Source organism: Sminthopsis crassicaudata, chromosome 2, assembly GCF_048593235.1.
Source record: "Sminthopsis crassicaudata isolate SCR6 chromosome 2, ASM4859323v1, whole genome shotgun sequence".
NCBI lineage: Eukaryota > Metazoa > Chordata > Mammalia > Dasyuromorphia > Dasyuridae > Sminthopsis > Sminthopsis crassicaudata.
This window is the reverse complement of record NC_133618.1, coordinates 502,336,529-502,349,702: the sequence shown is the minus strand read 5'-3', so window position 1 is coordinate 502,349,702 and position 13,174 is coordinate 502,336,529. Positions and strand designations below refer to the sequence as shown.

The window sequence follows — 13,174 nt, the reverse complement described above, 5'->3', positions numbered from 1 at the left end:
ATCTATTCCAAAGTACTTGCTTTCTCAAGGATGAGGAAGGATTTCGGGACTCAGAAATCATAAAAACATTCATTTAAAAAGTTAAAATTTATTTTTATATATAATTGAGAAAAAATAAAATAAAACCACATTTAAAAAAAAAATTAAGCACTGACTCAGCAATATTATATATTCCTGACATAGGTCCTGTAAAAGCTAGGTAGCAAAACAGACAGAGTGCTAGATTTGAAGTCAGGAAGACATGAATTCAAATTTGACCTCAGACACTTAGCTGTGTGCCCTAGGCACCTGTGATGCCCTAGGCAAATAATTCAATCTGTCTTAGTTTCTTCATCTGTAAAATGGAATAGCAGCACCTATCTCTTCAGATTAAGAGTATATTCATAAAGTGTTCTGCAAACTTTATAATGCTAAATGAATGCTAATTGTTACTATTAATTATTTCCACAATTATCCCTAATTAACTTCTCTTTTCTACCATATGCCTATAAGATTCAGCATAGATGCACAAGAAAAGAGAATTAAAGGAATAAAATGCCCTTTCTGGACACATTTTATAATTCTAACCATAGTCTACTCTTGGCTATTCCCTCTAGTAGAACCATATAGAAATACCAGGAAAGGAGCAGAGAGCAGAAATTACTCCAAACATCATCAGCTGAGAACATTTAAAGCTAAAATAGACCAACATTTGAGAGCATAAACTCCACCTTAGTATCTAAATTAATTGTTACTCCACAGATCTCAAGAGTATTCACACCCCCAGATCTATAAAGAGAAGGGATTTAAAGGAAATCAACAATCAAGTAGTCCATATCTTTCCAAGCCAGGAGCAGCCAGTAGGTTCTCCCAAGGGAGCAGTGATCCCTGAAAATTGAATATCCAAAGTTTCTACCAGAGATATGCTTGTAGAGCTATAGGCAGTGCGGGCTCTGAAGCAACACTGGAAATAAACTCTGACAGTTATTTTCATTATCCCCTGTCCCTTGCTGCATCACATTAACATTCCAGAAGGAAAATTTGCTTGCTTTCCTATTGTTGGGAGGCAGGATTCCTAGAAAAGCTGACTTGGTGGAGTTAGAATGCTACAAACCTCCCCAGACAGGGTTGCTGACCAAAGAAGCTTTTGAGTAGAGAAATCTGGTAAACTAGTTACTGCTTATTATCTTGTAAAGAAAAACTGCTTTCTTTGCAGTGATCCCCTGGGCAGGGCTTATGACACCAGCAAGGATGCTAGACTTTTATCTTCGAAGATACCTGGAGTGAGTGGGTGAGTGGGTGGGTATGGTTTAGCTTTAGACACAACAGTAACAATTACCTTTGGTTAATGGAGGAAAAAACCATGAAAAGTGATCTCAACAGTTAGTCTTTCTGGTATGCAACTTTAGACCGAGTTAGGGACCATCTGTCACCCAGTAGAGACACAGACAGATCGAGAGGTGGATATTGCTACCTTTATGGATAAAGCTCCATGCGTTTCTTTGAAGTTGTAAAACATGAAAAAACAAAAGGATTTTGTGTTTTGTTACCTTTTGGCTTTCAAAGGAGTTCCATTTTGTTGGGTCTCATAGCGGGCAGCAGATCCACTACTTCCTTGCCTGACAGACTTCTCTCCAAACCCTCCAGGTTCCATCTTGCGGCTCTGCCTGTCTACCAGGGGTCTCTGGCTAGAGAAGCTCCGTTTGGCCAGCTCTCTCTTCTCCCCCAGGCTGGACCCAGACAAGGTATCTAGCTGGGCATCGGCCTCAGCTGCTCCGCCTTCCCGCCGCTCCCGCCTTTCACTGAAGTCACTGCTCTCAGAGGCAGTCTCCCATTCCTCATTGGCATGATCGGAAGAATTCTGGTAGGAGAGTTCAGGGGTTCTCCGACCAGACAGGCTGCTTTTTTCTGCCAGAACCAACTTTGGCCTTCCTGGCCACTGACCAGAAAGTAAGTTTGGCCCCTCATCAGTCCCCCACTGGCCTAAGGACTCTCGCTCTTGTCGAAGGCGCCTAAATCGAGGGGGCTTATCTTGCCTGGGGGGCCGCCTTCGCCGGAAGGGCCGGTTTTCCACATTTTCAGAATCTGCATAATCATCCTGGAAGAAGGACCTTTTATCATCCAGGTGACTGTCTTCAAAGCCTTTCCCACTGAATGAATCAGAGTGTTTATAATTATCTTGGATATAGTCTCGGTCTGTTTGTCGACGAGCCCCAAAAGTATCTGAGGACATACTGTTGTTGTATTCTTGCCAAGAGCCTCCAGTACTTTTGCCCTGCCAATGGGATGATTCCTTTGACACAAAGCTTCTCCGTCCATACCCAGAGTTACTCAGCCTTGGGGGAAGTGCGCGGCCAAAAGCTCGAGGGGCTCTATTCTTAACATCTAAGCTACCATGGTCATCAGAATAGATCTTGTTAGATCTCCAGGAATCTTTGTAATCACCTTTCTTCAAGTCACTTTCCTCTCTTTCCACATGAGAGCCTTCATTCCCGTTATCCGATCCTCTTTGTCGGCGTCGTTTAGGAAGTTCTTCATATTCAGAGCCCTCACTGTGTGTCTCGCTGGCAATTCTGCGTCGGGGCTTGCCTCGAGAAAAGTCTTCGGACTGATTGAACTCCCGAAGACTGCGCCCTCGGGTACTTCTTTGGTTATTATATATTCCTCTCCCACCAATGATACCACCACTCCCACAAACACTGCCACTACTTCCACCAGTACCCCGACCTCGGAAAGTGAATTCTCTGAAACCTCTGCCACGGCCTCTATTCTGACCTCTGCCTCCAAAGGCTTGTTCTTCATCTATAAAAATCCAGTTGTTCCTCTTTGTTGGAGGAAGATCACTGGACTCCCTTGACACCTTGGTCTCCCAGGCCTTATCGGGTTTCTCTTCTTCCTCTCCTTTCTCGGGCTCATGGCCAAAGCTAGTTTGGGAGGAGCTTTTCTGAACCAGCAGGGAATGTGAAGAGTTGACCGATGCAGAATCTCCCTCATTATTCCCATCATTCTCAGTTTTATGGAGAGGCTCCTTCTCTTTGGCTTGATGGAATTTATCTTCTCCCACTTCCTGCTTAATTTTCTCTAGCTCCTTCTCCTTTTCTTCAACCTTGAGAGCCTTCAAGACGGGTTTCTTAATAGGACCAGATCTCCGAGTCCTCCCGATTTGTTCCTGTTGCTGGTTATTAGTGTTTCGATTCTCAGGAACCCATTCTGTCTCTGAGGCAGGCTGTTTGTTGACACTCCCCTCCTTTTTCCATGGGTCAGAGTTGAAGGATTGTCCCTCCTTAGTAACCTCTTCTTCCAGGTTGTTAGTTGTGTCAGAGGACTTCTGCTGATGTCCAACATCCCAACTGCTATATTCTGGTTTTTTATCACTTGGAACAAAGTCAGACTCCAATGGGGAGCACCTGAGGTTTGTGTGGTGAACCCCAGAAGCAACTGCCTCCTGTACATTTTCCTGGGGTGAAAACAAAAGCTCCTGGCCTATTCTTTGAGAAGAAACACAGCTGTCAAAGTCTGTTTGGGCTTTCTTGTCAAAAGCATTTAAGTACTCATCTCCTCTCTCCTCAAAGAGATCATGCTGGGCACTTATACCTCCTGACCTTCCAGCTGAGGCAGAGTAAGAGCTTTCATTCCTGAAAAGGAACCAGGAAAAAAAAAAAAAAAAAAAAAAAAAAAAAAAAAAACAATAAATGTGATTCGAATCTGGTTCCAGATTTCCATTCTGAATATAGTTCCAAAAGAGGAGGAAAAAGTTTGGCATTTTAAATTACAAGCATCAAGATCATTCTCTATCTTTAAACAAAGTAATCACAAACCCACAAGTCAGAATGTCTGAGTAATTTGTCACTGTCTTTAGAATCCACAACACTGAGGAATTCATAGCCCTGGAGACACAATGTATCATCCTGGAAACATAATGAACTTAGGGAAAAGCAATAGTAAGCTGAACTCTATGAGTACACTGGGTAATCAGCATTGATTTCCTTAACTTAGTCGACTGGCGGCCTTGACCCACCCCTCTAAAAAGGTCTTGAGGTACTAATGCATGAGAATAAGGCAGCACTTTTTACTGCTTCCCTTTAGTTATCAAGAATTCCTGGTTGGCTTTCAATTCTGCCGTCAGTTAGAATTCTCTCACGAAAAAGCATCCAAAAGAAAATGCAGATGTCCAAAAGCCCCTTATCACCCTTTCTTCCCCTAAGGGCACATAAAGAGGTCCACTGTTCCCCTTCACCTCACTAGCATCATCTCTCACTGAACCCTGATTTTCATCTCATAAGCAGGGATTGGAGAATCATCCTCAGTTAATCAGTAGTAGGTCAGTGGCATCCCACAGCCTCTCACCTGACATGTACTCCTTCAACTGTCAAAGTTGGGTCATTTTGCTTTGGGTTTGGGAGAGAATACCCCTTGTTCTGAATTGTCACAAAGCTCTCTTGGCTCCACACAGGAGCAGGCTCCATTGATGCAGTTTTCCTTTCCTGGACTGGGGGTGGACAGTTCTGTTCCTCAGAGTGACAGCCAGTCCCATTGATGGAGTCCTGTGGCATCATTGGTTTCATCATTCCTAAAGATAGCAAAGAACTGATAACTACAATCTTATCAAGAACCTGGCTGCACAGTAGGGACTGGTGCAATCTCTTCCTTAAGGAAGAAAAAAGGAAGTGGATTTGGAAACCTACCACTTAATTGGAGAGAACAGTCAAGAAACAGAAAAATGGAAAAAGGAATGGGAATGCTGCCACTCATCAATGACTGATCTACAAAGGCTTATTATTCACAACGAATACCAGCAATACATCAGAGATAACTTTCAAAGAAATGAAATGGTTTTATGATGGAGAACTAAAGGGAGTCCCATATTAGGACTCTTTCACTGCTAAAGAGCTAAGAAAAGTGAATTAAGGCCCCCAAAGCCTGCCTTGGGCAAACGATAAGCTACTTTGTCATTTCCCAGGCTCTACTCTTACCTAGCCATCATCCACAACAAGATAAAAGGTTCTAGAAACTTGAAAGAGTTTTAAAAAGTCAAAAGGTTTCCTCATCTTAGGGAAATTAGCAGGGAGAAGGGAAAGATGAGATTCCTCCCATACACACCTAAGTAGATTAAGATAAAATCACTGATAAAATACATTGACCAGTTTGGGTTATAGTCACTTAACTTTGGGGAAGTGAAGTTTCTCACTAATCAGACTTGTCAGCCAAGACTATCTACCAAGGTCTACAAAGTCTACATTCTAAAAATGTACGTTAAAAAAGTTCTAAGAACTTAAACTTATCCTCCACATTCAAAAACGTATAGGTGAGCAAGGGGGAGAACATTACTTTTTTAAATGATAAAAAGAATCTGGCCAGTTGACTAATCCTGGGTTAGATTACAATCAGAAAGTTCATACCTGAAGGATGTAGAGCTGAAGGGTAAAAGTCAACAGGGGTTCGAGCTGGAGGTATTCGTGGATCCATATAAGGGGGCATCATCATCCAACGGGGATCAAATCCTAGCATCTGAGGGTGATGTGGGTAAAAGGTGCGCTGAGGGTGGGAATGGGAAGGTGGAGGATAAACCTGCTGCTGCTGCTGCCAGTGCTGCAACTTGTACAGCTGTTCCTGATCAAGAAGGAAAATGAATTTGGTAAAGTACAAGATGTTGAGAATTGAAAGCACCCACCCACACGCATTTTCTTCCATTGCTGATCAAAGAGTTCTGAGAGAGCAAGAACTAAAAAAAAGGAATATCCCATATAGAACAGGAAAATAAAAGCAGGAAATGACTGAAACTGCAGGAGTGCTAGCCTTCATGGTCATGACTGGCCACAATTTATATGGATGTAAAAACTTCCCAAAGTGAAAATTGCTTTATATCATCAAACCACAGAAATAGAGATGTTGCTACAATACAACACAGGCAGTATTTATTCAAATGCAATCTGATGTCTAGAACTGATCAGTATCCAATCTTTGAAAAGAATCAATGTAAATTGAAAAATCAAGAGATTTGCTACAGAAAGTTTCATTTTTCCTTTATCCTATTTTGTTCCATAAGTCCAACAGTTAGTTGTTTATGTTAAAAAAAAATCAAACTTGAATCAATTCAACATGCATATGATCCTTGCTATTAGGACATGTTTTTTTTTTTTTTTTTTTTTTTCCCCCTCCTGATCTTCCTTTCCATCTTATCTTTTTATTTTATTTTTTATTAAAGCTTTTTATTTACAAAACATATGCATCAGTAATTTTTTCAGTATTGACAATTGCAAAACTTTCTGTTCCAAATTTTCCCCTTTATCCCCCCCCACCCTCTCCCCTAGATGGCAAACAGTCTAATATATGTTAAATATGTTATCATGTATGTTAAATCCAATATATGTATACATATTTATACAGCTATCTTGCTGCACAAGAAAAATGGGATCTAGGGAAAAAAAAAAAACACCTGAGAAGGAAAACAAAAATGCCAGCAAACAATAATAGAAAGAGTGAAAATGCTACGTTGTGGTCCACACTCTGTTCCCACGGTCCTCTCTCTGGGTGTAGATGGTTGTTTTCATTACTAAACAATTGGAACTGGTTTGAATCATCTCATTATTGAAGAGAGCCACGAAGTAAGGACATATATTAATGCAACTTGATTCAACATGCCTTCAATACAATCCTACCCCAATAAAAACAGAAAAGGCCACCTAAACTGACTGCTTAATATTGCATGAAGATACAGCAGATTCCATATGGAAAAGAAGGTGGCTGAGGGTCAATACCCATAAATAGCACATCTCACAAATTCTCAAGAAATATAGCATATCTAAAGATGTTGGATGCTCTAGCAAAACCTATTCTTTAGGACAATCTGATAACTGATTAATGCATTAATTATAACAAACATGATGACTATTTTCCTTCTTTCAAAAATAGAAGCAAGACATGAGAACTCAGCAGAGGTCTTCATGTCCCAATCTCAAATGTCCTTGGAGAAGCTAAGCACACAGTTTGTTTACTGGAATTGTTCAATTTGCCTATCACTTTCAGCCTAGTGCTGGTCCATCCCACCTTTTAGTTAAGGGATAACTTTAGTCACTGTTAGTAATGTACTATTTAAATAAAGCTATACAAAATACCTTAATGAGACCCCTTGCTTCATGAATTTACCTTACTAAATTTCCAATCTCAGAAAGTACACCAAAAAACTCAACAAGTTATCTGTTCCTGTACAAAGTACAGGCATTATGTCATCAAGGGGAGGGAGTAGAGGGAGTGAGGGGATGAAATTTATTAATATTTAAAAAAAAAAAAAAAAAAGTATAGGCATTAGGTGAAAGCTCCTGAAGACTTTGGGTTTAAATTTCTACGGTTACTTTTCAAGAGAACTAAAAACTTCAAGCACAATGGGATATCCTTTGGCGTGTGAACACTAAAAAGGAACAGAGACAATGATAATCAAAAGATTCAAAGTAATCTTTTAATTTGGAGCAACCAAAGGATACTACTTTGACACAAGAACTAGTCTTTAGGGTCTAAAGTATACTCTTTCATTTACATACTGATAACCAAGCACACTGTCTTTTAACTAACAAGAAAACATTAGACACACCAAAAATTTCAAATTTCATCCCTTATTTTTAATAATAAGCATATTATGATCTAAAACTGTCTCCATTTTAATTGCCCAACTCTTAAAATTACTGTTCAGCAAGGACAAAAGGAGAAGGAAATTGAAATTGCTGCTTTGTTTTGTTTTGAAAGATTCTTTAAATTAAGCTTATTGTCTTTACCTGTTGCTGCTGTTGTTGGCGCTGAAATCTAGGGGGAAGTGATTTTTGGTATTTGTTGAATTCTTGTGTAGGAGATGTGGATTCTCTGAGCTCTTCATCACTGCTGCTCTGAATCACAGCAGAAGGGATAGCTGACTCTTCTTCATTACAGTTGGCAGGAGATTCCTGGGTATGTGACTCAGGTGTTGCTGCAGAGAAAAACAGAAGAATTTATACTGTCACTTCACAAAAATACTGAAAACGTGATGTCAGGCATCAACTTTCAATGTTCAAATTGTGCTGTCCATATACATTGTTCTCTCTTTTTAGCTAAGATCATTAAGAGAAAAATTTTTATGATATGTGACTTTAATAAATTAGAAAAAATTTAACTATACAAAAATATTCACATAATCTTTCAGCTTTTAAATTCAGGACAGAACAAAACTCATTTGGCCCCTAAAATGTCTTTTCATTTGCTCCAGCTATAGACAATTATTGCTAAGGAACAATCCTCTTCCAAATATAAAGTATTTGCTATCAAAGTCAAATGACACAATAAGAAAATTCCTGGCCTGGCCAGAGCAATAGCATCAAATCTAAGAGCAAGTGTCAATTTCTACCAACTCTACTAATAAAACCACTTAACTGTAAGCAAGTTTAATTCTCAGGGTAATAGTTTTTCCAAATTAAAAAAAACAAAACAAAACACACACACACACACACACACACACACACACACACCAGAAAGTAAGTTTTGGTCTACAAAATTTCACCCAAACTTTGTTGAAAAAATATTGTGAAACAAATTGCTTATAATATGCTCCAAGGTCATCAGAGATTGTTGCTATGTAATTATAAAAAAATTTTACATTTACCAACTCCATGGAATTACCTGATGAGTGATGAAGCTGTTGGAGTTACATAGCTGAGGAACAGTTCATACCTTTGTGGAAAGCGTGGCCATTCTCCTGCGGGGAACTTTTCTCCGGGGCGGGGGATCGGGGGGCTTCAGTATCTGGATGTTTCTGTGCCTCACTGGCCTTTTGGGCTTGCTTGCACTTCTGATCTAATTGTTTGAGCTTGGCAGCACAGGCAGCCAATCTCTCCTCCCGAGCCCGACGCTCCTCTTCCTCCCGGCGTCTTCGGGCTCTCTCCACAGCCTCAGAGATTTCCGAGGGGACAAACTTTTGCCGTGGAGGCAGCTTATCCTCCTTGTCTTCCACAGACTGCTGCCGGAGTGTGTTATTCATTGAAGGCTTCTGCCAAAACAAGAGAGCCTAGATTGAGATACTACTTCAAAAAAACAACATAAATCACAAGTCTCAGTCTCACAAAAGTGGAGCTTATGACTCCCAACTCACTTTCTGGGGCAAAAAAGAGCCAAGGGTGACAAATTCAGACATCAGGAAGCTTAGACTACCAGAGCACAGAGCCAAGGTTCCATTTCTTCACCATTCTTTAGGTACCAAAACTACTCAATTCTTATAGCCTTTTACAAATGGATAATCCTCCAAGTTTACAACTCCACAGTGAAACTATAAAATTCATTTTCTCTATACAAAAATTAAATACTGCAACCTTAATCAAATTATAATAGCTACTTTGACTACTGAAGATAAAATAGGAAAATCTGAGAATTTCTCTCTGAAGATGTTGGAGTGCAGATGGGTTACAAAGTTTGGCTAGTGAAGAGCAATTTCTTGGCCTATCAGTGCTCAAATACAAACAAAAAATGGATATTATTTTATAAATTCTGACAATACCTAGACTAAGACATTTATCATGTCATAGGTTTGGCAAAAAATATTAATTAGCTAGAAGATAACAGTATAATATTCATTCAATTTAATCTCCAAAATCAGGATACCTAACTCAGAGATGTTGTAAAGCTCAAAAGATAAATAAGTGTAAAGCAAGTCTGAAGATGTTAAAGCAACATATGGAAGTAATTATTATTCACAAAATACAAAAATTAATTCAAGCAGGCCACCATAAGATGATTACATGTAAGCCTTCTCTTATATTTCTTATTACTTAAATTGTTAACGAGCCACTCATTTGAAACTAATAAAACATAATAAAATCTAGAATTATACATGAGAGAACAAAACACAAATATAAAAATATTTACAATAGAATTCTTTGAAATAATTAGTTCCCAACAACTATCAAAAATAATACAATTTGTGTAGTTTTTAGGGACATACCTATAGAATTTAGTGGAAATACAACCATATCTTCTGATTAATTAAATGCTCTTTGGTTTATTTATGGTTCAACTATGAATCTTGTTCTAATCAATGGAGATTTATGTTTTCTTACTTGAACGGTAAGATCACAGATCTCATAAGCATACAACATACCTGATAATCAGGAGTTGGGGTCCAACTATTCAGCTTCCTAGAAGGCGGTTGAGGCTCTAGCACCTTACGGATGGCCCGAGATATGCCCATAGATTCACTCCAGTTCTTTCCTTCATCCAGGGTATGCTTGGCATCAGTACTGTCTGCAGAACTCAGTGACAACTGCCGCTGTCTCCTTGGATCCCAATTGTTCCTATAACAAAATTACTTTTAAGATTAATTCTTTCAATCATTTTAAACAAATTCTGGTCCTTCTAACCAACTTCATCTGAGAAGTCCAACAAACTCCTAACAAAGTCACTAACATCACTAGGTCATAATGAAGGAGAAAAGCTAAAATCTAGTGGGAGTAATGATTACTCCAACCAATTAGACTTTCACTTAAAATTCATAGAAAATCATCATCAATCAGAGAATTTAGGGCTCAAATCTAATTTCTTTATTTTAAAGATGAGGAAACAGTTTTGGAGAGGTAAACTGACTTCTCCAAAATTATAAAGGTTGAGCTGTGATTCAAATAAGGTCCTCTGACTCAAAATCCAGTATTCTTTTCACTATAACAGAATATTTTCTTAGTTGAAGACAGTTTGCTATGGATCTAGAAATCAGTCTAAATATGCAAAAATAGGTAATTGTTTTCTTCTGCAGATTTTAAGTTAAACACAAAAGAATAATAGAATATTGTTTTAGGGCAAAGGATGACAACTTTGATGTAACCAAACTAGATTAATGTAATCAACAAGACAGCCTTCAGGATTGAATTTCTACTTCAATCTGATATCACAATTAGAGGATTTTGATTCCCAATCTCAATACATGATTCACCTAAGTCTATAGAAAGGTATCAGAATATTTAAAGGGCTTAAAAAACAAGGAAGTGATCCATGACAATTTTAAAGGATTCTAGAGGGAGAACTGATGAACTCTTAAGTACAGGATATATTTTTTCTTTAGTTTTCTTGACTCTACTCCCCTCTTCCCCCATCCCACAACATAGCTAATGTGGAAAGTTTTATAGTATTTCATATGTATAATAGGTATGATATATCTTGACTTCACAATGGGTGGAGAAAAGATTGGAGGGAGAAGAGGGTGCTAAGAATTTGGAAATGAAAATAAATTTTTCTTAAAAAGGAAAAAAGAGGGAGTTAGAAGAAAAAGGAGGACTTTGGTTTCAGGACAGGCTTGAGATTATTAAAATAATTAGAAAATCCTCCCCAAAGATGTGATGTGAGGAAACTCTGCTACCTAATAATCTAGCCCACACTCCTGCTTCTCTTCCCTTTTCATGTTTTTCCTTTCTGACCATAAATCCAATTCAGAACTGCATTGCCTATATCACATATGTGCATAGTTAGACCAAAATCTAGAGTCTCTATTTAATAAGTTCAACATGTTTTGAGTTTGATGTAATCAATGCAGTATCATTTATAAACAGGATTACCTTAAGAGACTTGACACTTAAGGAGGGAATTCTTCAACCAAGACACTGAAGAACCCTCTCTATGGGTTAGTTTTATGCTTCAATTGACATTAACAATTGAGAAAGTTTGCCATTTTTCATTGTTAACATTTTGTATGATTTTGATATGCACAGGAGACATGCATATCTTGTGTTTAAAACATCTTTAAGGTAATGGTTTTTGTTGATCAAATCACATAAACATAAGTCAATAAACAGTTAAGTATTTGTAATCTCTAGAGTTTTCAATCAGTACTCTGCTCTATTCTCTTAAAATTTTTGATTAGAAATTAGGCAGATGAGTCAGTACTTATTTTCTCATTCTGATTTTCTTTAATAACAATAAAATCTTAAATATTCTTCTCTCCCTCCTACCCACACCTATTGTCCTCTCAAAGCCCTCCAATTGTACAACCTGTGCATATAAATATGTTTCCAGTCCCTCCAGTGGCTGATCTAAGACTAAAATATATCATTTAATTCAACAAACTTTTATAAAAGTACTCTACTAAGTTGCAAAAGCACCAAGAAGAGAAAAACTCCTGTCCTAGCTGTTGGAGTACAGATCAACTTGGACCTACATTTACTGCTGAGTAAGGAGAGTATGAGGCCGTTGGAACAGGCATGTGACACATATACACTTCCTATATTAAGACACATAGCCTTTAAGATCTATATACAGCCAAAAAAGGAAAAACTCTATACTTAGCTTTTGATTGGAGTTCGCCATTGTTTAAAGAGTATATAAGTTAGTATACTGCCTGATTGGGGGGGAACACCTTTTCTACGCCATGTAATCGATTCCTGAATAAAGCACCGCTTAACTCCTCGGCAGTTCGACTCAGTGTGATTCTTCTGATGCAGAAGCCGGTGGTACCCCGAAGACCCCAGATAGGAAGGTAAGTAGAGGGCAGATACTCCTCCCACACTAGAAGCACGCCAGGAACCCCCAGACTTAACACCTAGCCTTCTGTGTTAGTGAGGGAACCTAATTTGTACACGATTAAGTCCACATAAAGAAAATACTAAGCAATTAGGGGAAAAGGAAGGGAGGGGGAGGAGAGAATATAAATTGAAAGAAATAACACTAATAACTAACTTGAAGAAGGGAAAAAATTTATACTGTGCCAAAGCATGGAAAAAAACGTGATACATGGGAACTATACTACTTAAGAAGCTAGTTAGACTAAAAAAAGATGGGGTGAAGATATAAAACTAGAAACGTAAATGGGAACCTGATTTTGGAGAACTTTCAATGCCAAGCTGAGGATGTTATATTTTATTCCAAGAGCAACAAAAATCTACTCAGCTAGGTAATACAGCGGAAGAAGCGTCAAGCCTAAAGTCAGAAAGAACTGAATTCAAATTCAGTCTCATAAATTTATTAACTGTGTGACCCTGGGCAAATCATTTAACTCTGCCTCATTTTCCTTATCTGTAAAATGAGCTGAGAAAAAAAATGATAAATCAATCCAATGTCATTGCCTAGAAAACTCCAATGGGGTTAAAAAAGACTCAAACAACTGAGCAATAACAATAAGAGTTTTTGAGTAAAGAAGTGATGCTGTCAGATTTTTTTGTCTTAGGAATACTTATCTGGCAACTGTTTGAAGAATGGA

At 38.4% G+C, this 13,174-nt stretch overlaps 1 protein-coding gene across 14 annotated transcripts in view; it reads right to left on the bottom strand.

The window, feature by feature from the left end:
• Positions 1 to 13,174, bottom strand: part of PRRC2B (proline rich coiled-coil 2B) — a 118,508-nt gene that overhangs the window by 14,351 nt on the left and 90,983 nt on the right. For all 14 annotated transcript variants that reach the window (XM_074293913.1, XM_074293911.1, XM_074293920.1 and 11 more), the window contains exons 11-16: positions 10,094 to 10,286; positions 8,674 to 8,989; positions 7,749 to 7,936; positions 5,379 to 5,589; positions 4,327 to 4,549; positions 1,530 to 3,614 (exon numbers count right to left, since the gene is read on the bottom strand). In XM_074293913.1, coding sequence (XP_074150014.1) covers positions 1,530 to 3,614; positions 4,327 to 4,549; positions 5,379 to 5,589; positions 7,749 to 7,936; positions 8,674 to 8,989; positions 10,094 to 10,286 — 3,216 coding nt within the window. The remainder of the gene's footprint in view (positions 1 to 1,529; positions 3,615 to 4,326; positions 4,550 to 5,378; positions 5,590 to 7,748; positions 7,937 to 8,673; positions 8,990 to 10,093; positions 10,287 to 13,174) is intronic.